General features: G+C 46.3%; 1 protein-coding gene and 1 long non-coding RNA gene across 2 annotated transcripts; both read right to left on the reverse strand.

The window, feature by feature from the left end:
• Positions 1 to 8,145: 8,145 nt before the first annotated feature.
• Positions 8,146 to 12,632, reverse strand: LOC135812418 (uncharacterized). Its single transcript, XR_010552791.1, has 4 exons — positions 12,543 to 12,632; positions 10,519 to 10,641; positions 9,843 to 9,944; positions 8,146 to 8,351 (listed from the first exon to the last, which is right to left on the reverse strand). It is a non-coding gene; the product is annotated as an uncharacterized LOC135812418 (long non-coding RNA).
• Positions 12,633 to 24,856: 12,224 nt separating this feature from the next.
• On the reverse strand, positions 24,857 to 25,966 carry LOC135812380 (uncharacterized). Its single transcript, XM_065325755.1, has one exon. The coding sequence runs from the start codon at positions 25,964 to 25,966 to the stop codon at positions 24,857 to 24,859; it is 1,110 nt and encodes a 369-aa protein (XP_065181827.1).
• Positions 25,967 to 26,297: the final 331 nt, after the last annotated feature.

Below are 26,297 nucleotides of genomic sequence, written 5' to 3' on the forward strand. Positions count from 1 at the left end.
TAATATTATTATTATTATTCTTTTTTCGTATTATTAGTTTTTTTGCTTGTTATGATTTCTTGTGTTTTTCACTCGGCTTTATTATCATTCAATTTTAACTTATTATTTGGTGCACATTAGCGCTACATGTGTTATAATTTCCCTTTTTCTTGATTTTGTATTTAGCGCTTTCGGGTGTTATTATTTATTTTTCTTACTTTCGCACTAAATTATTATTTTTTTGGGTACCGTTCTGCTTTCGTTTCGCGTGGATATTTTTCTCAGTACGCGAGTAAAGACAGTAATGTTTGCACGTCCGCGTTACCACCGGCTATACAATTGCGTTGAGAAACACAACTAGCTTAGGAAGTTTCGCTTGTGCCAGGCCACCACCATGCCTGTGCTACCAGGGTGGCAGATGCAGCGCCTAACGCGGAGGGTGAGGTGGTAAGTCTCACAACCAATGCCCGACCAGGGGCTAACCTCGTTAGCTGCATCCATGTTACCCTCCGATTCCGAGTAGTGAGTACCCAGTTGACGGCGCGTGGGTGTCGGCGCAGTTCACTGCATGTAAAGTGGTTCACGCATGCATCACCGCATTTGCTAGCACAGTACACGCTCCCAGCGCGGGTCTCGAACTCGGGACCTTGTGATTCGCAGGCAAGCCCACAACCACTCGGCCAAAGCGCTGGTCGCGAGTACAGTCGTATAATAAAATAAAACCCATAAAAAATACGTATGAACGGCGAGTCCTGGAGGTGGAGCATTCCTCGTTTGCTCCCGTGGTTTTTGCAACCACTGGCGGCCAGGGGAAGCTGCTTCGGCCCTCTTCGCCAGGATTGCCAGCAAGCTGTGTGAAAAGCGCCTTGAGCCTTTCCCGGTTATGATGGCTTTTGTACGGGCGAAGATCTCCTTTTGCCTTGTTCGGGCAATGGTTGCCAGTCTACGTGGTCACCGTCGGAACCCACCTCGACATCTGTCTGGTTCGGCTGTGCTGGCGGCTGCTGAATGTGCCCTGGTGCCATAAACGGTGTACATGATACAGTACAGTTTCTTTGGTAAGGCCACCCTTTCTTTTTTCGTTGTTTAACGTCCGCGCCCGCGTACCTTTTTGCCTCCGACCGGAAAAAAAACAAGAAAGTAGTAGTACCAATAATATGCGAAGTTGTAAATACATGATTGTGTAGTTTCACAGTGTGCCGATCATGACCTTAAACTTATAATCTTGCCTCCTGGGCATGCCTTTGTCTTGTGGTCTTTTTCTTTTTTTGTTGGCTTTTAAATATCGTAAGGTGTGTGTCCTAGTAAAAATCCAGATGTAATGAATTCATGACATACTAACTCCATGCTATGTACCTGTTTTGTTGGATTCATCAGGCATGTGCTCCAATGTACCATCAAAGAGTGTTGTTCTATGCCTGAAAGTGCCGTAAGACCCAGAAATATTGTATATATCACATGCTTTTAATACTGGTCAAAATGTTTGATTGGGGTTTCCAGTTTTTGGAATGGGCTTTTGTTTTTTTTCCGCCCTATCGCGTACCTTTTCGCGAAAAAAAGGACGTTAAACAATGAATTAACAAAGGGTGGCCTAATGGTGTTTCATTTACTTTTGTATTTTTAGTTCGTTTTCTTTGTATTATTAAACTCCTCATTGTTTTTTTACCAGGCGTGGGCCATCCCCTGACTTCATATATGCCAAACATTTTACGTTTTTTATTTCTATTTTGAGAGTTTAATAGGCGTTTCACACTCACGTCTTTATACGCGTCTTCGTCTTCGTCGTCTAGGTGATCCCGGGGAATCCCCAAAACGTGAGCTGAAGACTTCAAAATGCAGACGCGGCCCTATAGTACAGTATGAGTAGAGTCTTCGGCCACGTGACCACGTCTTCGCCTTTTTTGTCGTCTTGAACTCTTGTCTGGCATATCCGCATGCGCAGAGATCTTGGCGGGGAAAGTGAGTATGCAACCTGCTAGCTGCATCTGTCAAAAGAATTTTCTTCTTCCGTTCCATTCTCTTCGACTTTGACATTGAGGTTCCGTTCTTTTCTTTTCATACTGGTGCCTTTGTTCGTACCTTCACCGTGACGAAAACGTTTGATAATGAGGCCGAGGCTTGCCTGTTGCGGATTTGGTGCCAGATTTACGCTTCCAATGCCAAGGTATGACAAGGTATGTTCGTGGCCCTCGCTCGATCGGGAAGCAATTGCCCAAGGCCACGCCACAAAAGCAAAAGGAAGAGCCGAAGCACGCGTGCTTCCATCGCAGGGCGTAATATTCTTCACCTACAAAAGCGAAATAATGATGACCACAAAACTAAAACTGAGAACTGTTTGGTCTTCCTCGAGGCTGGCTGGTACATGGTGTGGAAACTACAGAACCGCCCAAGATTTATTTTATTTTGAATCTACTCGCAAGCTAAAGCCGTTTTTTTTTTGCCCATGGACTGCTAAAAATTAGGGCTCAAACGGTCACGGTTTTACCCCTAACGGTTAACTGCGACAGCCTGCGAAAGTGCATACAGTACTTTGCAACGACCAGATACTTGAAAAATTGACTGAAAAGTTACTTCGTAACCGTTATCTTTATCGGTTAACCGTTAATTCTTCGTAACCGGTCTGCAACCGGTTAATCGGACTAATCGTTTGAGCCCTACGTACTAAAAATGTTGCTGATTGTTGGCAAAACGATGTGTTCGATGTGTGTGTGAATCGACTTGTGCAGCAAGTCGACGTTTTGGCTGAAAACGACGTCACAGAAAGACGTGAGTGTGAATAATCTATGGGAAAAAAAGAAAAAAAATTATGTCACCATAAAAAATAAATAAATAAATAAAACTAGCTGAACCGACATTTGTTTACCTTATTCATGCAATGTAAAAACGGTGGAAACGATGTGCAATAAAACGATGAAAATATGCAGAAATGGTGTAGGGAAAAAAATATGGATTCAAACAAGTTTTCGTACAACACTCATCAGGAATCGTCGTTGTACTAAAGGACACTGAAACAAAAATTGAACTATTATAGAAAATCTAAGTTAGAGAAATAACACTAAGGGCCTGGTCAGACTGCGGCAACTTTTGGTTGCCTGACGAAAAAAGAACAGCGTCCAGAATTTGAATCGCGATCACACTACACACGTGGGGAGAATGAAAATTCAAACTTCATTTCGAGCGCCAAGTGGTAATCTCCACGAACGACGTCAAATTCCTTCACCTTGGGATCGCCAACACCTTCAGTGCAATCCTTGCAACCATCCTTATGAGTTTTGTTGTTGTCCGTGGCCAATTAGCTCCTCGATATCGAGATGAAAAAATCAGTGATTATCAGCGTCAATGGCGTATCAGCGTCAAATCCTGTTTGGAGCGGAAAAGCGTGGCCCGTTCTTGCTTTTTTTGGAGCGTCAACTCTCGCTTTTGCTGCTCTGGCGGCAAGTTACTATGGAGATCCGGATTATAATCCCAGGATTATTTCGATTTTGCCGCAGTCTGACCAGGCCCTTAAGAGCAACAACAGTGAAATTTACAAGTGTGAATTTTAACAATCAAAGCGAGAAATGAACAAAGGAGAAAGGAACGGCGGAGGGAGCAGTGAGTCGGAGAGCAGTGATGGGAGTGATGGTGAGAATGCCGGTGAGAGTGTTAGTGTTGTGCGTAGGTTTCGTAGTAGCAAGTCTTCAGTGTACAAACATCTGCTAGCTAGTCCTGATTGTTGCAATTCGTATTCCGACTCTTCGTTCACTGTATTGTGCCGTGGTCGTCATGGTTATGGACTACAGTTATAAGTGTTGGAAGCTATCTATCAGCGTCTGTGCAAGCCTAATTTGTGTGTACAGAAAGATAGTATAATTGGGTTGAAATTGTTCAAGTAACGTGTCGTGTTTAGTGCGGCCAAGCTTGGCCGTTAATGTTCTACAAGTAGGTGTAATGTACTGCTGTTATGTGTTATCACTCCCTTAGTATTGACTCGCATAGATTTTTGCCATACCTAAGCAGTCAAATATTCCTGCATATTTCACTCCTTAGGGCTATATTGACTGCTTATATTTGACTGCTTAGGGGTTGCGCAGTTGAACGGTGCCTAGTGCAGCATTTTCACTGCATGAGTAGGTGGTGGTGCAACGATTGTGCAATCATAAAACCGGGATTCATGAGGTTATCGTTCTGGAATTTGAAATACGGACTGTTTGTCGTGATAAATCTAATATTGACTTCGTACTTGGTCAGTATTTTATTGATCTGTCTCTGCACATACTACAAGGTATTATTAATTTTGTGATGCAGCTACTAGCCCATTATGGAACTAAGGGAAGCAGCCAGAGTTTTTGGATTCTCGTGCTGTCCCAAAAATCTCCACGTTTTCCCCTTCTCGTCTTCCCCTCAGGCATGAGCTTGGATTTCATATTTGGTGTTTGCTTTGGCAGTGCATTTGATAGGTATAATTCAGACTTTTAGGCCTGTGGAAAATTGGTGTTTTCCTTCTCGACAGTGATAATAAGTCATGTACAGCAATGGTTCATGACAACAGGTTATTTATTGATGTTTACGGATAACCCAAAGGCTGGTACAGTGGAGTGCCTATGTCAAGGGGTGTTTCTGGACAAACAAGCATCATGTAATGAGCTCAGCAGTGAGCGAAAACAAAAGCAATGGGATCGATGAACATATCGCGTTCAAAACAGTATGTCTCTTATAGGTTACCGTTCACGGTAACCCTTTCAACCCTAATTTTGACATACATGGTGCGTATTGTGTGCCCAGCTCGCTATAACATGGACCTTGCTAAAGCATAAAACTTGCCGTGCCCCAGAGAATATATAGTGAGGTCTCACCTCTAAGATGAAGTGTGATACCTACTGTAGCGGACATGGAAATCCAGTCGATTGACCGGGACAACGCCCTCAGCGCGTACAGAACGCTGCGTGCAGTGCACATGTTGATCCGATGCGACCAGCACGCTGCAGCGCATAACTGCATGTGTGTGCCGCTTATCCACGGCTGCATGGCCAGCGCCCTGGGGCCGCTAGATGTGCGACCGGATTTCCATGTCCACGACAGTAGTTATTGCATAGGTGTGAACATCATTGTAATTGAATGCACGAATCGAATTCATTTCTTGGAGCTGACTGCTTTAATGTGCTCCCTGAATAAGAGACCCTTCGCACTTTTCCAGCTCATTTCGAATGAAGTTCCATGAACTCAATGAATACCTTGGGCACCATGTAAGAAGATCTTGGGGCCTGTTGGGAATGCTCCTGTAAAATAAGAACCTTACACTACAATAGGAATTGCAGGTGGCTTGAATGTACAGTCCTGCTCAATGAAATCCGGCCACGTCACTCAAGTTTGCGCCTCGCACCATTTCGCAGCCCAGTGTTCGCAGGTCTAGGGTCATGCAACGCCTGGCGCGTACTTGAGTGACACGACTGGATTTCAGGATTTCATTGGGCAGCACTGTACTAAGGCTATTCTCCCATACAAACAGCATGGTCATTGGTGCTGTTGGCAAGATGAGATTAACTAGAGAGGTCTTTCTTTAAAGGATGGCTGAACTTTTCTGTATTTCTGTAGCATCGTTCCCATGCCATGAATTTAATCATGAAATTCGTTCGCGAAACCAAGACTGCAAGAGGCTTCCATCACCTTACTATTATTGTACCTTCACTTTCTTTTACCTTTTTTCATGCAGGATTCTGAAAGCTAGAGGAACCCCACTAGCCCCAAGCACTGAGCTTACAACTTCCAGCCACGAATCAGGCATGGTGTATCACGTTAGTTGTTATCATTTCAGGGTATACTGGCAACAAATTTTCTCCTTGATTAGCAATGGTGGCCTGAATTATTGCCTTGCAAACCTCTGTTCCAATAAGCGTCTGGTGCCTAGTCATAGCCTAGTTCTTTCTATAAAATGGCTTATGGGTATGCTGCAGCCTGTGCTCTTTTTATGCCATTCACTGGCCTTGGTGCTTGTCTGGAACTTCCTGTAACTGGTGCCTGGCTCGGCATGCTATGTATGATGTAGAACGTGCTCTATATAACGTATATTCTGTGCGCCATCTTCGAAATCAATCGACCAATTGTTGCCCAACCTGTTGATTTGTCCCGTCCGGAACACGATGTCGCTGTGCCCATGGTGCACTGTAGACTCAACATCCCGCTTCACATTTAGCTTCACAATCACACGTTAATGCTGCTAACATGTTGTCTCGCACTTGATGGCATTGCTCTATTTCTGCCTTTAGTATTTGACTCTACTCTTTTTGCACTGCTATAATTTTATGCTACTTTAAAGCTCAGTGTTAATATTGCGTGAGTCAAGTTTGCGCCCTGTGCCAGTTCACAGCCTAGTAGTCACAGGTCTAGGGCTGCACAGCGCTCCGCATGGCATTCACTCGCTTGATTGGATTTCATTGAGCAGCGCTGTAGTATTCTGTGTTGGTCGATATGTCCTCTAAGTGACGACTCCTGTCTGTCACTCTGTCTTGAAAAGGACTTTTCGACTTGGTACTATGATCATTGTGTGTGGATTCACGAGTTACTCAGAGTAGAATTCACTATTAATTTCACTATAGTAAAACCTGCCCGGGAAGGACGCCTTGCTGCAGTGCAAACTGTCCTGATGTGAAAGGACTCCGCTTCATCCACAGCACTTTGGTGCATGAAAATCTGTCCGGTCAATACAGGATTCCGCTTGGTACAGCCTGGCAAACACAGGTTTTACTGCAATCCAATTTCTCAATGCATACGTTTCATCGCATACCGGTATGTTACGATTTTATTATGACATTGTGTGTACGGTTGGGGGGCTGAGAAAGTGTACGTTTTGTGAAGCCGCTGCGAACAGCGAAAATTATGTACAGGATGTTGCAGGGTTCCCAGGTATTATTTTTCAAATCCTCAAGGCGCACAGCGCCGCCGGGATTATTTTTCATAATCCCTGCGGACATATCCTGTATAGACAACACTTGTTGGGTGAGCAGCATGAACCAGTGTGAACGGAACACTGAAGATGGAAATTACGGTGAAGCTTAACAATTTGTGGCATTCGACATACAAAGAATGATGCTAATTTTCATACATGTAATGCAACACACATGCAAGTGCTGTTGCAGTACAAGTAAATTATTGTATATGCAAGCCGTGCCTGATAGGTAACATGTTTTCACGGTGGCAGTGTGAACAAGGCGAGGACGCACTGTTTCCCATACAGTACGGCCTCGCCTTGTTCACGCTTATTGTATAACCATGATGAATAATGATTCACGATATGAACACCTATAGCGGTGAATATTGAGCAATATTCACTACTTATGTAGATGGGAAATTGTATGTAGGTGAATATGCCAATATGGAGTGAGCTACAGAGTACAGTACACAGGGGTAAAGCAGCTTTCAGTGCCCCAATCATTGATTTCGGGGAATATCGTGGTGAATTTCGTCGAAAACACGGTTTCAGGAAACATGTGGAACTCTTAAAACATTGAGTTTGTAAGAATGAACTGCAGTAGCAGGCGCGTAGCATTGCCGTTGGAGGTGGTCCGGTTGGAGGGGGTCTGGGGGTGTCCCCCTTGATAAAATTAGGGTGCAAAATCCTGCATTCTGGGCACTTCTGGGCGAAAAAGTGGTCCGGCCAAAGCCTGACCGGCTGGACCGGCTGCTACGCCCCTGAGTAGTCGTGTGAAATCCTAGAGCAGACACTGCTAGCCGGCTCCGCATATCCGATCATTCAGGAGTACATTGAAGTTTAAAATATTCTCAAAGAAGCGCGGCAGCCGGGTTTGTAAGAAGAAAATGCTTCGGCCATTGTCATTGACGAGTGATGAGAACCGTCATTCCATGCCATTTGAGCTAGCAGTAGCACCGGACAATACTGTCTGCGACAGCAAGCACTAACGGAGCAAAAACAGCCATAATGTGTGTGAATGCGGAAACGGGCTGCAGAGGAGCATTTGCAGAAAAGAGCCGTCTTTCCGTGCTCGGGGTTCGTATCATGCCCCGGGTGCTCGAAAGCCTTAGTGGGATGCCACCCAGATGCACTAAATATCGACCCACAATCTCCACATGGTTCCAAGTGTACCTGCTGCGGATGCAAACAGACCAGAATGCCTGTATTTTGTTGAAATGCATTGCAGGGTCCACTGAAAGGAATACACAAGAAAAAGAAAAAGGATGAAAAAAAGGAACGAGGGAAGAAAAACACTGTGGCTGGTGTAGGAAGCAAATACAAGGATTAAGAATCCTAGAGACCAGCAAGTTTCGTCAAAACTGGAACTCCAAGCAGCTTGTGATGTTTGATGAGAATGGTAGTTACACCACTGACGGGCACTGGCCACGGGTAATGGACATGTGCTTTGAACACCATGCAGCACCTGAAAGCAACAAATCAGACAAAGCAGTACCACAACATGCCCAATCAGAAGTGTTTGTCACCGTTATCAGAATAGCAGACAAAGAGTTACACAATGGAGGCATCCGTAAATACCGATATATTTTTCAAGACGACATTGTTCATTTCTCCCCAGATCGCCCCCCCCCCCCCCCAAACACGAACATGCAGACATTTCTGCTGGGATCGGTTTTTTAAATGAAGTGGCATGTCTTCGTGAAACGTGACCAACGGCAACTCCAAATTCACGGTAAACCTGGGTTTACACTGCCACGGTCATGCAACCTTGCCATGGCTATATTCATGTGGTTGACCGTACTACTCTCATACTCGTGCAGGAGCATGTACATTTCGAATATTTCAAATATTCCTGGCACAAACGTTTGGTTCATTACATTTGTCCTGTGTTCTTTTAGACTGGTGTGGACGATGTCAAGAGTAAATACCCCCCCCCCCCCCCAAAGTGTGCAACTCCCACATACACTGCTGTCATGACAGAATTTCAAGTTGACATCATTTCCATGATGCACTGCTCCTCGCACGAGTGATTTACGACGTTTCTACAGGGTATCAAGGTATCACACATGTTTCCTTGCATGAATTTGTACAGGAAAAATGAGAGATTTGTGGAACCACAGTTCCAGGATACGTCTGATCATACGTGTGCACTGAGCATTGCATCATAAAAAAGACGTTAACTTGGGATACTATGTCAGTACAGCACCCATAGTGGAGTTACACTCTTCGGGGGTTATGTACTCTTGACGACGCAGACGTATAAACTATACTAGAAAATTCCTGGCATCGCTAAAATTTATCCACATATTTGTCATACAACAGGCATATATACACTAGAGGAGAGTAAAAGTCAGTTTGCCTGACTATCCACGACAATCTATGGTCACGAGTGTGGACAATAATGTATAATGACAACTCCAGCCTGCTCTCACTATCGCCACCGAACAAAGCTTCACAGACTGTAACACGACGTACATGTACCTGTGATGTCTGAAAGTAGTTTAAACTAAAAACAGTTCTTCACTTACTACAAGAAAGGCAGTTGACATACACATGTATTATTGTGGATTTTGCATAGGCAATTAATGTTAGAAGCCTAGCCACCAAACCTGGTTTGGATACGCGGCATAAGAAAAAACAATTCGACGGGTTCGCGTACCGGGCAGGTCAAGAACAAGGAGTCGTACAACTCCCTGGTCAAGAACCACGTTTCCGCTTCCGTGGGACGCCACCTCATGATCAGGCATCAGATGCGGCTCCTAAACGGTGGGGGAGGATAGATCAGATCCACCAACCGGAGGCCAAAGGCCTCAATCCCATTTGCCACATCCATGTATTACTTATGCCAGGCCACGAGTTCCCAATTAACTGTGGGTCGCAGCATGGTTGGAAAAAATCCTTCCGCTTCCAAGCAGGAATACGCGGCATAACGGTAGGTTATTCAGTTTACACTCACCCACTCCAGCTGCTGGTTGCAGTCGTGTTAGACAGGTGCAGCCAGTCAAGTACACTTTGCAGGGATCTATTGTCAACGGAGAATAACGCCAGGCTGTGGTACCTACATTGGATACAGAATGACAACGGTGCACACAGTAAAAGATAATAGCATTCAGGACCTATTTCAGCTACAAATGCTCAGTGTGCCTGTGGGGTCTATGGACAAAATCGACAAAGAGGCACCGTGGAAATGAATGCATTGCCAGGATGCCAGCAGAGTGCTACATGGCAAATCGATCCAACATGTAAATCAGCCACCACTGAGTGGTGACATTAAGTCATTAACCCACGTGATGTGCCAACGTGCTGTGGATCAAACCCCAGTAGAGCTCCCACCCACAGAGCCTCCGCCTCATTTGCCGACACCAAAGAAGGAGGAGAAAATGGAAGAGTCAACTCCAACAACATCATGTGTCGCGCAGGCCAGGCCAGGCTGCACATGGTCCCCACAGTGTAGCACAGTTTTTTTTTCTTCCAGACTCCTGAATCGTATGCACGAGGGTGACGAGAAACATAGAAAAAAACGTGTGGCCTAATGCTGATACTGTGCAATCTAGAACAGTGCAATTAAGATGCACTGACAGTGTGGTCTCTTGTTATCGCTCAAGTCACAAAATGTACTATCAACTGCCCACCTCTTTAAGGTAACCGATGACCAAGAACCAATGCCCTAATCATGGTGTGGGGCTTCGGCTAACATCTTGCAACCACAGTCAGCCTGTCACAGGCCTGACAAAAGGCTGTGGGTGCAATTCCAGCTGCAAGACCACACAATGCAAGTGAAAAAAGGAAAGTCAGCCATGCGTGCCAGGGTACAAATGCCACACTTGCACCAACACCTCTGTAAGGGAAGAATGAGACAGCTCCAGTGAGCAAGAGGTTGATTCAAGTGAGGAGAATGAAAAGAAAGAAACCAACCAGTAATAAATTAGACCAAGACTGAATCAATGTCCACACAGGTGATGCTTCTGTTATTTTGACTACTAGACATATGGATGGAGACTTGGAATATACCATGAATTCTGACACGATATACAGAAAATACACACAGTTCCCCAAGTTTAAATGGACATTGGCTATACAGATACGTCCCACGCATCCTGAGAATTTGCGCAATCTGAAGACTCCAGATTGCGCATGCATTCTGGGGTGACACAAAGGTATTTGTGGCACACGGCTAGGCATGGTGGAAATTAAATCCGCGTCCCTGAGCTATGGTGAGACTTTTGGGAACACACCCAAGTACGCGTGAGGCAAAATTCACGTTACTGGTTCATGGGATTTGTTGACTTCATTGAAAACCTGAAGAGCAGAGCGAATTCATGTGGGGCGCAATCTGTGGATTTCCCTGAAAAAACATGAAGAGTATGGCGAATCTGTGCGGGGCACAATTTTGTGGATTTAGCTGAAAAACACAGTGAAGAGCACAGCGAATCCAGGCGGGGTGCAATCTGTGGATTGCGTTGAAAAACATGAAGAGCACGGCGAATCCCTGTGGGGCGCAATCTGTGGTCCGTGTGGGCAATCTGAAATTTCCCAGATTGCGCAGCGCGATCTGCAGATCGCGCAAATGGCACGTATTCACTGAAGGCGCACGTGACTAGCGCTGCGGGGAAACAAGTAGGTTTTCTCATTTGCGTACATAGAAAATTCGCACTTTACTCTTGACTTGTTGAGCCGTCTCGAACGTTGTATTCCGCAAATTCCACTTCGTGGGTTACTATTATTGTATACCTTGAAGACCAGTAGTATAGGGCTTGAAAGTGATGACGTCAAAAACGGCCAGGGAGTACTAAGTTGACATCAGATTTCTATTTTGGATCCACTAAGGTGTGACTTTGCTATTGCCTCAGTATGTGGGTGCATAGCAACCCACTCATGTCGTATGCGGGGGTGACTTTTATTACTTAGCCACCAGTTGTAACCCCGCCCCCAGTAGCCAAATCAGTCAGTTTCACTGGTTACATCACCTTGCTGTGAGTAAGACGGCTTGAAATGTGCTTGGATCCATACAAAAACTGGATCCAAGTGGATCCAATTTTTGAATTTTTGAAATTGTTGCTATTCTGTGACGTAGCACTTTCAAGCCCTATATCGAAAGAAACTCACAAGTTGCAGCGATTAGAGAAACTTCTTTTCTACGCATTTGTATACATTTGTATGCGGAATCGAACAAGTGTCCCCACAGCGTGGCTCACGTGCGCCCATACCATGTATGCCGCGTGGGCGTCGGCCATTTTAGATGAATACATGCCATTCTCAGAATGCGTGGAACAGATACACGGAAAATACAATACTTCCGATGGAAACGGGAAAATACCGAGAATACAATCCATCTGCCGTCATATGGGTGAGACACTATTGTAGTGGAAGGCTGGTGTATATTGTGATGAAAATGTCTTTTAATGGACTTTTTACACATAATCACCAAAAATATTTCCATTTCATGCCATTTTAGTTAGCAGTAGGTCTGGACATACATGTAGACATAATTAGGACAAAATCATTGCACAAGAGGGCTAGGACTATCTTTCTGCTATCTCGGATATTGTGTAAGATTTGATGGAGTCAATTATTTCCAGGTGAATATCAAAGAAAAGAGTGAATTTCCCAATGGCTAGTTGACCCCAAAAATATTATGCATCACTTTAGTACTTACTCAAGTCGCATCAAAATCCTTATCAGCGGGCTCCAGGCTATAGAACGCCTCCAGTGGGTCTGAATGTTCGACAACGTAGGCCATTACTTCTTCATGGCAAGGAATCGTCATCTACTGTTTTATTTACTGAGTGATGTTCCGCCAGTCGCCAAGTACTGATTGCATTGATGCCGTTCACCAGGAAGTAGTAAAATACCTACCTATAAAGTTCTTTGAGTAGTAAAATACCTACTCCGCGAACGGCTCACAATCGATCGATTTGGCTTTTCTTTTTTTGCGCGATCGATCGATAGTTGCGCGATCGATCGATCGTTAACGCGTTGCGCGATCTGTCGATCGACAGATCGCGCAGCCAAATCGATCGATCGCGCAGCCAAATCGATCGATGTGGCAGATCCATAGATGGCGCACAACATTATTACGTTGTCTTTCCTTCCTTTCTCCTTTGTTCATTTCTCGCTTTGATTGTTAAAATTCACACTTGTAAATTGCACTGTTGTTGCTCTTAGTGTTATTTCTCTAACTTAGATTTTCTATAATAGTTCAATTTTTGTTTCAGTGTCCTTTAGACTTTAGTACAACGACGATTCCTGATGAGTGTTGTACGAAAACTTGTTTGAATCCATATTTTTTCCCTACACCATTTCTTCATATTTTCATCGTGTTATTGCACATCGTCTCCACCGTTTTTACATTGCATGAATAAGGTACACAAATGTCGGTTCAGCTAGTTTTAGGCTGCGTTCGTTTTTAGCTACCTGGTAGAGTAGAGTAGAGTCACTTAACCTATAGAGGTAGATGGTAGAGGCAAGTGTACGAACGCTGTTCTACCAGATCTAGTAGTTTACACGATGTGTACGTGAAATGTTTCTTTTTTTATGGAGTTGTGTGCAAATCCTTGATCTTGCTGGAAATCCCGTAGCTCTACCAACTTCTACCGGATTCTACCAACTTTTTTCCCGGCAGAGCCTGATGCGTCTAGCACATCTCAATTCTAAAATCCACCGGGAATCCACAGGAAAACTACTCAGACTACACTGTTATTATTCATTGCAAAAGAACACCGAAAGGCCAAACCGCATGGTGAAGACTAATGTCTAGACTACTCAAGGATTCTCTGAATCCTTGTGCCATTATAGAAGAGAAAATACAGAATGTGTAGTGCGCCAAAGTTAGCGTATGTACAAACATGCAATAATTACAACGTGCAATAAAAGGAGTACAAATATCCGGCAAAGGACACGAATGGTGTACGGTAAATGAAGACACGTGCATGCATGAGTACCCTAGCAAAAGTGGACAAACCTAACGTAGATCCACGTGGTACTAATCGAGTACCGTACGCTACATATTTATGCAAAGAAATATCAAATAACATAATTAGAAATTCGACGAGGAGACAATAATTTTAATATGGCAATAAGTAGGAGTGTTCAAAGAGTGGAACCTCAACATCAACCCTACCAAGACCGAGTGGACCCATCTATACCAAGAAGAGGATGTTGCAAGAAGAGGTGAGGAACGATGGAGGTCCACCCGGTTGCTTGGTTCACTGTACGGAGTCACAGAAGACCTCAAGCGCCGGCGCCAGCAAGCCGCAGCTGCCTTCAACACACTTGTCAACCTGTGGATGCGGAGACAAGTTATCTCTGAAGCAACCCGCCTGAGGTTGTTTGATGCATTTGTGCTATCTATTTTGACCTACAACTGCGGCGTGTGGGTGCTTTCATCCCGGGATGCTACAGCAATGGATGCGTTCCACAGAAAGCAGCTCCGCCGTCTATTAGGGATATCTTACCCGGAAATTATCTCCAACACAGACCTATATGCCCGCTGCAATGCCGAGCCAATATCCGTACTAAGCAGAAGAGCACGGTGGAAACTGTTTGGTCATATTCTACGCCTCCCGGAAGCAACTCCAGCACAGGTGAGCATGACAGCGTATTTCCAGCGACAGAATCGGGGCTGGCTCGGACGCCCGCGCATCACCCTACCAGTGGTGATAGACAACGAATTAGCTAAGGCAACGTCCATGCGTCTCCGGAGTCTGAAGGACCTGGAGACACTGCGTTTGGTGGCTCGGAACAGGCAATCATTCAACGATATAATCGCACAGGTCACATTGTAGAGTGCAGATCACCTAGTGCTTTCAACAATAATAACGTACTTCCACATTATGGGAATTTGGTATAACCCCACACCCGTCATTGTTGAATATTCGATAATAGCGTGGATTTCCCCAACAATAATTATATTTTCATTTTTTGTTATCCTCTCCCATGCCGTTGTACATAAGCGGCTTGCCGCGGATATGTCAATACTACTAATAAGTAGGACGAGCTGAAGTGACATGTGGACTACTTTATTAACAATGTAAGCGATGGAGACGATGCAAGAAACAATCTAAAGGGTAAATAAAATACATGTAAGAAGAAAAAGGGCAATGGAAAAAAAGATGATTCGAACAAGTTTTCGTACAACACTCTTCAGGAATCACCGTTGTACTAAAGAACAAAATGAGAACAAAGGAAATAATATAGCAATCAAGGTAGGGTGACACGATACAATGACAGCACTGGAATATCGAGGTGCGATTTCTCACAAAAGTGTGTAGAACACAAGGGTATACAAGTAAGAACTAAGCGTGACAAGTGTGTATCAGCAACAAAAACAAAAAAGTGAGAACGAATGATAATAATAACAATAATAAACAAGAAGGTGACAAAACACATTTAGGCACAAGTGGCAACAACGTTGCCACACTACACAAAAGAACATTATTTGAACAATTTTAGGGTAATAACACTATCTTTCTGGACACACAAATTCGGCTTATGAATGCGCTGACAAACAGCTTCCAAAACTTGTAACTGCAAAAGATATCTTTTTAGTACAACGGTGATTCCTGAAGAGTGTTGTACGAAAACTTGTTCGAATCATCTTTTTTTCCATTGCCCTTTTTCTTCTTAAATGTATTTTATTTACCCTTTAGATTGTTTCTTGCATCGTCTCCATCGCTTACATTGTTAATAAAGTAGTCCACATGTCACTTCAGCTCGTCCTACTTATTGCCATATTAAAATTATTGTCTCCTCGTCGAATTTTTAAATACTTCAGGTCGAGATATAGCCAGACACAGATAGATATTCTGAACCATGCGCTGAAGTCACGATTTCATTATCGTAGTGTAACATAATTATTAGGGAGGTTTCGCTCTACGGAATTACGTATGAAAATAACGTATGAACTGCACGGAATTTTCATACGTAAAAATCAGAGCTGTTGGGTTTCGCTCTACGTGATTTCTCCACGACTGCTAAACATGCGTTGTTGCTTTGGAGACGCGTTGGCTGCATGCGCCCACCGTATGCACCATGAACCGAAACCGCGTTTTCCATGATATTATGCACGTGGTGTACGGTGTGTGTACCTTGTGTTTCGCGCGGCTTGAATGTTGCCATGGACAAATGCGGAAAATGCGAAAAAATATTTCAAAAAGTCCTACGGAGGACCCAACGTAGGAAAGAGCTCTCCTACGGAAATCCGTAGAGAGATTTACGTATGAAAGTTGCCCTCGCTCCCCGGCGCGTACGACATACGGATTTTCATACGTAATTACGTAGAGCGAAACCTCCCTATTACCGTAAAGTACCGCCAGAGCGCCCCACCATCTCGTCCTTTCGTGGTCGTATTGTCGAGGTGGTCTGCTGTCTGTAGGTCATACGATATGAACCTTGTACACATATAGCACGTTTTGCATTCAATCCGTACCTTCGAGTGGACACAAGCTCCACACAAAAACCTGCCAAGTGTGACCTTAGTACACTAAGCTTCTTACATCGTACGAACTTCGTTGCACTCTGCCATACGATTTTCCTTTCTCTGGCTGTAAAATCAAGGTGGGGCGCTCTCGCGAGACGGGGCGCTCTGGCGGTACTTTACGGTATTATCATAAAAGAATGCAAATAATTTAATTTCAAAACACATATTATATTATGTACATGTACATGGAAAATCTCCGTAAAACAAATCGTTAAAACCGGAGGCTTATCGCAGATCACAACAAGCCGGTAGAGGAAAGTAGAATCTACCCTTTTGAGTAGATTTTTTTTCAAAAAACGAACACCTCTACCGTAAGAAGTAGTTTCTACCCAAACCTGTAGATCAAAAACGAACGCCCCCTTTAATTGCGGTTATCAAAATTATTGTCTCCTCGCCGTGTGTTTAAATAAATAAATAAAATAAAAAATACAGACTGTATGCGTGTACACGTGGTCCACGAAAAAAGAGGGAATTTTCAAAATTTAATAATTATTTTGATTTGAGATAACAAGCTGAGCATAAAAAGCAATCATTCAACTAACCACTTGACAATTATTATTAATTATTATCATGTTCAGAGCTCGGAACAGTAGTACTACGGATAGTTATACGTTTCCACCTCCTTCTGCCATCTTCCCCCTGGTGGGTGAGCTAGAGCTAGAGTGACAGTCGCTGAACCTATCGTAAATTTTTGTTTAGCTCTTTGTCTCTGATAATGGCAGCGAATGAATCAGCGGCTCGACCTGTTGTACATCAAGGAGAGAGCACTCAGAAAGTTATCTTCCTGATGCCCTGATTTTGGGGCCCAGAAGCCCAGCTTGGCTGCATACCAGGAGTCCTGAGGACAAGAGCAGGTTTTGCCAAGTGGACTGAAGCAGTCGACGTGCGGTACGATGCGCAGCAGTGCGATTTCAAATCCCTGTTGAGCGTGTTCTGGGAGCATGAGATGACAGGCGTGTGTGTCAGCACTCATGAACAAGAGGAAATAGCTTGTGCTGAAAGATCTCGTCAAGGAGGTGCTGACAGCGGAATGACTATTTACACGGGCATATGTTTGTTCATCTCGGCAAAGAAATCTGGACAAAAGGCTCTGTTGCAACAGCTGGCTCCTGATGTATTCAGTGCCCTGAACCTACGTAGAAAGTGTGATATCGTGGAATCGTGGGCAGCAGCAAGGCTAAACGGCTATGTATCTGGATATGGTAGTGCTGAGCAATGTCGTCAAGAGTGGCAGCAGTTTGGAATTACTGACGATACCCTACTTGCTAAGGTAATGCAAAACTGCAGATAGAGAGAGAGAGAGAGCCTGAGTGTATAATTATGTGTGTGTGTGTGTGTGTGTGTGTGTGTGTGTGTGTGTGTGTGTGTGTGTGTGTGTGTGTGTGTGCGTGCGTGCGTGTGCGTGTGTGTGCGTGCCTCTGTGACTGTGCGACTGTGTGCACACACACATATGTGCATGTATACGCATGTGTGTGTGTGTGTCCGCGAGTTCACCGATCCGCTCACTAGCCTGTGTAAATGTGTAAGCATATGTGTGTATATTTGTGTGTATGTGCTTAACGACACTAATCTAGTGGGGAAACGAATATACCGGATATTCGAATCCTTCTTGATTTTCTTGTAGCGCACCTGTTTACTTCATTGTCGGTACATTGTGTCATGTGACATCCGGCCTCTGTCACTTTCACTGTCTATGACGTCATGCATCTCAAGTAACTGTCTTTGCCAGTTGACGATGATTGACTGATAGTTTTGAACACAGTGACCTAGTGGCTAGACTGGTGCTCTATGATCATGATGCTCGACTCCACTACTGTATTGCATTTCAACGTGCAAATGTGAACAGTTGATTTTGATCTTGTAGGTAACCGCTAATGCCCTGACGGTATCTTCACCGTGTGCATGTGTGGTGATGGTGCAGTGTGAGTGTGTGTGTGCGTGTGTGTGTGTGTGTGTGTTTGTGTGCGTGCGCGCGCGTGTGCGTGTGTGTGTGTGTGTGTGTCTGAGAACTCTTTCTTCTCTTTCTCAGACTCCTCCTCACTTTTCTTTCATTCTTCTGGGTGGTTACCAACAGCCAGTGCATGTCGGAGTATGTGGTGTGATGTGTGTGCGTGAAAAAAATGACAGAAGACCAAAAAGTAGGGATTCACTGGCCGAAAAAGCCACTTCATAGCTGTGTGGTGTAGACCAGGCTGAATAGTGGCCGTCAATTCTTCAGCCTTGCAAGCTGTTGAATGGTGCAATCCCAGCACAAGCTGCTATGGCTTCTGCTGTAGCATCGCTATCATCGCCTCCGGTGATGGGCGTCGAATCGTCAAATGGTGTGTGTGTGTGTGTGTTTGTGTGTGTGTGCATGGTATGCATGCGTGTACGTGTCAGGGGCGTCGGAAGGTAATTTAGTGTGGTACGGTCAGTCATCTGAAGTACAATTTACTCGTTGGGGAGGGATGGCTGAGCCGAACATTTTGGGAAATTAGAGCCCGAATCAGTGCATTTTATTGATTAACAGGGTACTTGGGGCAACTAGTGGTACGGTCAATACCGTAGTGACCGTACCGTGTCCGACGCCCTTGTGTGTGTTTGTGTGTGTGTGTGTGTGTGTGTAGTGTCTGTTTCTATCAAAGCAGCGTGCTGTCTATACCGGTTACCCCAGCAAGTGTAGGGTGTGCATAGGTAACTGTCTTGGCTGTCCTTGTCCGATGTGCTCCGTGTGGTGTAGACCAGGTGTGCCTTGGGGGTCAATTCACATGGCTTCGCCAGTTGTGTGGATTAGAAAGTTATCTGGCGGTTGTCTTGATCTGTTTCATTCAGAATCAGATCCGCTATCGTTGCTATGAGAGAAATTCTGTTGGCGTGCATCCAGTGCATTTGCAGGTTTGTGTGTTCCTCTTGCGACGGACGTTTACATAGTACATGGTACCTGGCGTGTGTGTGTGTGTGTGTGTGTGTGTGTGTGTGCGTGTGTGTGTGTGCGTGTGTGTGTGCGTGTGTGTGTGTGCATGTGTGTGTGTGTCCCATATGGTGCAGTGGTATGTGCAGCGATTTCCAATCGATAGGTTGCGGGTTCGATTCCCGACGATTATGGTCACACACGTCTTTCTTCTCTTTCTCAGACTCTTCCTGACTTTTCTTTCATTCTCCTGGGTGGTTACCAACAGCCAGTGCATGCCGGAGTATGTGGTGTGATGTGTGTGCGGGAAAAAAATATGAAAAGACCAAAAATAGGGATTCACTGACCGGAAAAAAGTCACTTCAAAATAGCTGTATGGTGTAGACCAGGCTGAATAGTGACGGTCAATTCTTCAGCCTTGCGAGCTGTTGAATGGTGCAATCCCAGCACAAGTTGCTATGGCTTCTGCCATAGCATTGCTATCATCGCCTCCGGCGATGGGCGTCAACAGTCAAGGTCAAAGGTGTGTGTGTGTGTGTGTGTGTGTGTGTGTGTGTGTGTGTGTGTGTGTGTGTGTGTGTGTGTGTGTGTGTGTCAGAAGGCTACCTTCTTGCCAAAGCATTTGGAAGTTGGACTAGTTTCGGCTCCACAATCCAGTGTGTCGTTACTATAATTATAGCTTTCATGGCTGAGGTTGTTGGTATGTCTGTTGGCTCTGGGTTCCCAGTACTCAGTAGCCGAGGCTGGTTGGTAAAGTAACTCCAACTTCACTTCAAGGTACCAGTGCATCTAGTGTCTGCTTCTATCAAAGCAGTGTGCTGTCTATACTGGTTACCCCAGTAAGTGCAGGGTGTGCATAGGTAACTGTCTTGGCCGTTTTATGCCGATGTACTCCGTGTGGTGTAGACCAGGTGTGCATTGGTGGTCGATTCACATGGCTTCGCCAGTTGTGTGGATTAGACAGTTATCTGGCGCAAGTCTTGATCTGTCTCATCCAGATCTTGTTCGCTATCGTTGCTATAAGAGAAAATCTGTGGGTGCACATCCAGTGCATTTGCAGATTTGCGTGCTTCTCTTGCGACGGGCGTATACATGGTACATGTGTATGCTTGTAAGTTGTATGCTTGTGTGTGCGTGTGTGTGTGTGTATGTGTGTGTGATGTGTGTCACGTGTGTTGTTCCCATGTCACATGACTGATCATGTGATTGGCTTGTAGGATGTAACAGGTTGCTCGTGTGGATCTACTGTCGTGGACATGGAAATCCGGTCGAATGACCGGGGCCGGTCGGTGCCCTCACTCAGTGTGTAAATAACGTAACTCGTTGCATGAGATGACGCGGAGAGCTGAACACGCCAGACGTTTGCTGTGAGATGATGTCGCTAACAGATACTACTGTATGGGTACTCACGGCTGCATGACCAGCGCCCTGGGGCTGCATGACCAGCGCCCTGGGGCTGCTAGACCTCCGGCATGATTTCCATGTCCACGACATGAGTAGATTGTTGCAAATACCGCTAGTACGTACAGTAAATACCGCTAGTACGTACAGTGAATACCGCTAGTAGAGTCTACGTACATGTGCAGTGAACGGGAACTACAATAGAGAGGTTCTGCAAAACGAAAATGTGTACGAACTTTCGCTCTACGTCACAAAGTGGGAAACTTCGCACGAACTTTCGCAACTTTGGACTCGAAACTTGCAGGGAACGCGAAATGAACTTTCGTAGGAAGTTTCGTGAGATCGGATCATGGCGTACGTGCACTTGGCGCATGCAAACTACGAAAATGTGCAGAACACAAAGTTCGTGGGAAAATTCGTACACATTTTCGCAAGGCCTGTCGCGAAACTTCGTTCGAATTTTCGTTGTGCAGAACCTCTCTAATACTTGCCAACAAAACATCCGATCAATACTGCACATGTAGATCAATGCTACACATGTAGGTCAATTCTGCACATGTAGGTCAATACTGCACTTGTAGATCAATGCTGCACATGTAGACCAATGCTGCACATGTAGACCAATGCTGCACATGGTAGTCGACTACCGTAATCTCGTATTTTTTCGGCAATCACTGTATGATAAACATACCCCAGTGATGACATTACAAAGGCCATGCAATGTCATCACTTAAAGTCTTTGAGGGAATGGAAAGGCCATGCAATGTCATCACTTAAAGTCTTTGAGGGAATGGAAAGGAAACAGTCTGAGGACAGCATGTACAGTCCCCAGCAGGACTCCGACGTGCAGCATGACCAGTTGGGACTCCTTTCACGGTATCTAGTGCCCTGAGATCGTGTACCGCGGTGACCCAGTGTGACCTCGTACCCAGACAAATAAGAACCAACTCACATACCTCATTCTCCAATGTCTGGGCACAGTGTGGACACTTTGGAGGAACTTTGCTGTGAGCAGATCAACACAGGAAAACACCAATAGAAACAAACAAGTTAATCTCATTTAGAATGGATACGAGTTACGTGGACTTTTTAATACGGTGGTCGCCATGGTAAAATTAATAATAATAATAAGTAGTAGTAGAAAAATGAGCTGAACTGGCTGTGAAACCAGTCTACATGATTGTACAATATTCAGTCAGCCACAATGGATGCCTTCGCAGCGACTACGGCTGCAGATGACGTGACAGGGGCATAGACAGAAAACATGGATTGGCTACCACGCGCACACATTACGCTGGCCCGTATAAGCGCTACGCTGAGACGGCACCGGATGAACTCGATGGTGAGGGAGTGGGACTCACCGGTCTTCTCTGCAAACAATACAGCAAGCAATTCTCTTATACAGAGCTGACGCACACTTGCTTATGCCACCGGTCGTAGAGAACACGGTCGGGGAAAACGAGGCGTGCTCTACATCACGCAAGCGCTGTTCGTACGAACGCTTCTTTGCCTTCTCATGGCGGGTGCGCGTGTAGGCTGCGAAGACGGAGGAGGAGCGATTTGAGGGCGCAAATGGGTTGAAAACCCTTACATCAATATAATGTGCTTTCAAATTGTCCTCCCCATAATCTGTTAGCGGCCACGTCCAATCTGGCAGCATCGGCACGAATGGCAGTGTGAAGAGAGAGCTGCCGACAGAGGCTCGAGGTGCGGCTCGACGGAGACATTGGTAGCCACTCTCTTCAGGAGGCCAGCGATCACATCTCGAATTTCGTTGTGGCGAATACTTTGGTACCCATCCGTCGGGCAGCTCAAGGCATGGGCGATGGTGAACTGGCTCCCACAAGATCACGCAGCGGCATGTGCGGTAGTCCCCAGTTGTAGCGGAGATGTAAACCATCCCGAAACTCCGCCTTCGCCATAGCAAAGCCATGACGTTTCAGGGGTTGGCATGTCCACCACCCTGAGGCGCCCTTCTCCGCTGCAAGCTCAACTGTGCGCTGCTGGTCTGCACTCAGTGAAGAGCATACAGTGACAGCGTGGGTTCGAAGAGCGTAACGAGCTGACGTCTGAACTGCTTTTCACTCCTCCCCACATGAGGCCGGGCACCACTCCTCCCTCAACTGAGTTTCCGCTTCCGAAACATCTTCCAACCATTTGACCATTCCATTAGGAAAGGATTCTCGGCAAGGAGCTACGCAACTAACTATTGAGAACACTACTCAAAGCCATCGAGATCCTCCGGAAGCCGCAGACCATCAGTCTATGATGTCGGTTGGTGCCGAATGGACAAAGATTATATTTCACTGTATTGTCTGCACTGGATATCGACACTCATCTCCTCTACATACCACAAGACACACGCACACACGCACACATGTTGCACTTGCACGTATCACGTATCACTTGCACGTATCACGTATCACTTGCACGTATCACGTATCACTGGCACATATCACGTATCACGTGTACATGTACAACAAGCATGGGTACATGTACATGATGTATACATTTTTTTTTTTTTTACTATAAAGCACTGGCCAGCAACATAAAAGGGGAGGTAGACAAAAGTGGACAAGCGAACTTTGACAACACAGAGGAGCGTAGCATGCGTGCCGATGAGGTAGGTCAACCTCCCCCGACCTAGTGGTCTCGGGTTCAACAGTTGGTCTACGCATCAGGAAGGGGAAATGGACAGAGAAAGGGAGAATGAGCATGAGGAGCTTCCCAGGAGAGGAAGAGTGAGTGAGAGAGAGAGAGAGAGAGAGAGAGAGAGAGAGAGAGAGAGAGAGAGAGAGAGAGAGAGAGAGAGAGAGAGACAGAAAATGATAATAATAGAGACAACCGGTTATTCTCAGTGCTGGTGGACTTCAGTGGCCCATAGCCAATTGGTCTGGCGGAGGTGATAGTAGGCCTTGGTCTTGAATGTCGGCAATTCCTTGAGAGTTGGGCGTTCGGCGAGGATTGGGGCAGGCAGTGTGTTCCAGCTCTCCAGGACAAAGTATGGGAAGGAGCGGCGGATGAACTCTGGACTGGAGGCTGGCAGAGGAGTTGCGAGTTGGAAAGAGTGGCCACCGAGGGACTGGCGTTGCCGGCGCGTCCGGGGTGCAGCGTTAACTCTTGCTGGGGGAGGTACCATGTTGGTAAGTAGAGCTGGACCTGGTATGCATTGCAGCTTATACAGGTAGCACAGCCCGTAAACATGCCTTCGGATTGCCAGGCTGGGGAGCAATGAGGGGCCAATAACCTTCATGGCTCGACGCTGGACCAGGTCCAGCTGATGGAGGTGACAATGTACCGCACTTGCCCAGACGAGAGGGGCGTACTCCAATTATAGGCCGTACAAATCCTTTGTACACAGTTAGGCGCCCTGCACTGTCCAGGATCCGAGATGCCTTTCGGAGCAGGCCGAGTCGCTATTTGGCTCTAACGGCAAGGGAACAGATGTGGGCCCGGAAGGAGAGAGTACTGTCAAATAACACTCCTAGCAGCTTGAGCTGAGGGCTCTCAGGCACCTGCATGTCATCAAATGTGAGCTGTGGGACATCCAGGGATGGTCTGTGGCGGTCAAGGAGTATTGCCTGAGATTTTGATGGCTCGAACTTTATCTTCCATTGGGCACCCCAAGTCTGCAGGCGGTCAATAGATGCTTGGAGGCTATTGCAAGCAGCAGCGATGGTATCTGGGTTTCTGATTAGGGCATAGAGTGTTGTATCGTCCGCGTAGACAGCTAGACTGGAGCCTGGGGCTAAACACTGTTCTGCATCGTTTACATATAACAGGAAAAGAGTGGGACCTAGGAGGCTACCCTGGGGCACTCCAGCCTTGATCGGGAACAGTGGGGAGGACTGACCGCCAACAACTACAGTCAGTTTTCGGTCATGGAGATACATCATACGACCTTAGCCAAGCCAGGAGTTGGCCGTGGATGCCACATTGCTGTGCCTTCGCAAGGACACCTGGGTGGGAAACCTTGTCGAATGCCCCGGCAATATCAACTGCCAGGGCATGCACAAGACCGCCGCCAGCCAGGGTAGTGGCCCAGGAATGCTGGAGAGCCGTCAGTAGGTCACTTGTGCCCAGTCCACGTCGGAAGCCAAACTGGGACGAGGAGAAGAGTTGATGGGTTTCCAGGTGGTTCACAAGCTGCCGATTGATGATACCTTCCATGATCTTAGAGATATAGGCCGGTAGTTCTTCATCATGGATTTGGGTCCTTTCTTGTGCACTGGAACGACACGGGCAATTTTCCATGATTGGGGCTGGACTCCATTTGCAAAACACAGGCGAAACAATCTAGCCAGCGGATGTTCAGAGGTTCAGCTGCACACTCCTTGAGTACTCGTCCTGGGATCTCATCTGGACCAGTGGATTTGGATGTGTTGAGACGCTTCAGGCACTGTTGGACTTCAGAGACGCGGAAGCGGATGCGCTGCAGGCCCGGAGTGGTAGTGCGGGGTGTTGCTGGTAACTCAGCATTGTCGATGTCATTATCCCCAAGGCTACATTTTTCAGCAAAGAATCTAGCAAGGCACTCGCTCTTGGCTTTCGATGTACTGTGCTCGTGCCCGTCAGCATCAGTGAGTGTTGGCACGTCTGTAGTCCTACCCAGACCGGCGGCGCGCTTGACATTCCTCCACCAGTCCTTGTCTCTCATGGAACCACGTGTGAGACGCTCTCGGACTGTCTGCTCTTCAGCTTGTTGTGCACGATGTTGGGTTGTAATAGATTGAGTGACAGTTGTCATGAACGACTGCTTCAGGCATTCGCTGGGCCCCTGGTGACGCCAGGCCTTCCATGCTTTCTCTTTGGCACGTTGAGCCTCAGTGCATTCTGGTGTCCACCAGCTCGGATCGGACGGCCTTGTTTCCAGCATCTTGTGGGGAATAAACTGCAGCATCCCAGACACGATGTGCCTAGTAACAAGGCTGCATGCTTCCTCTGGGTCCTCCGGAAACTCAGCTGCCCAGGCAATGCGACGGTAGTGGGCACGCAGTCTGTTCCAGTCGGCTTGGCCATATCGCCACACACGTCTCCGTGTGCTGGGCTCATTTTCTAGCGGGGCTTGAGCGAGCACAGCGTGGACAACACAATGGTCTGACCTTCCTATCGGCGGCGAGATACCGGTGGTCACAGTACCAGTGAAGTCAGAGAGCACTAAGTCCAGGGTGTTGAGACCTCGGGTTGGTTCTTGGACATGCTGCATGAGGCTGTGGGCAGCACTTAGTTCCTCCATGTACTCCCCTGCACGGGTGGTCTTAGAGCTGCCGAGCCAAGCCGTGTTGTGGACATTGAAGTCTCCGACCAGCATGGTGTGGGTGCCGTGTTTTCTGACGCTATCCAGGATGCCATCGAGGTGCTCAAGTGTTGAGATATCAGTGTCTGAGGCGGATCCTGGCCTGTATACAGCACTATCTTACCATGATGGGCAGACTGCACTGTGAGCCAAGTTACTTCGTGAACAGATGAGTCGTACTGATCTAGATGATGGTACGCCAATGGGCTGCGTATCCAGATTGCTATGCCACCACCATGTTCAGTCCTGTCACGCCGGAGTGGGCCGGAGTACCCTGGGATGGCTGACTCGTGAAGGGAGAATATCTCTGCGGTGATCTTGGTTTCAGTAACAACAGCGATATCAG

The sequence above is a fragment of the Sycon ciliatum genome, chromosome 3, assembly GCF_964019385.1.
Source record: "Sycon ciliatum chromosome 3, ocSycCili1.1, whole genome shotgun sequence".
Taxonomy (NCBI): domain Eukaryota; kingdom Metazoa; phylum Porifera; class Calcarea; order Leucosolenida; family Sycettidae; genus Sycon; species Sycon ciliatum.

Coding starts and splice junctions, on each gene's coding strand:
- LOC135812380 (XM_065325755.1), bottom strand. CDS start 25,966: ATGCTGGTCGGAGACTTCAATGTCCACAACACGGCTTGGCTCGGCAGC.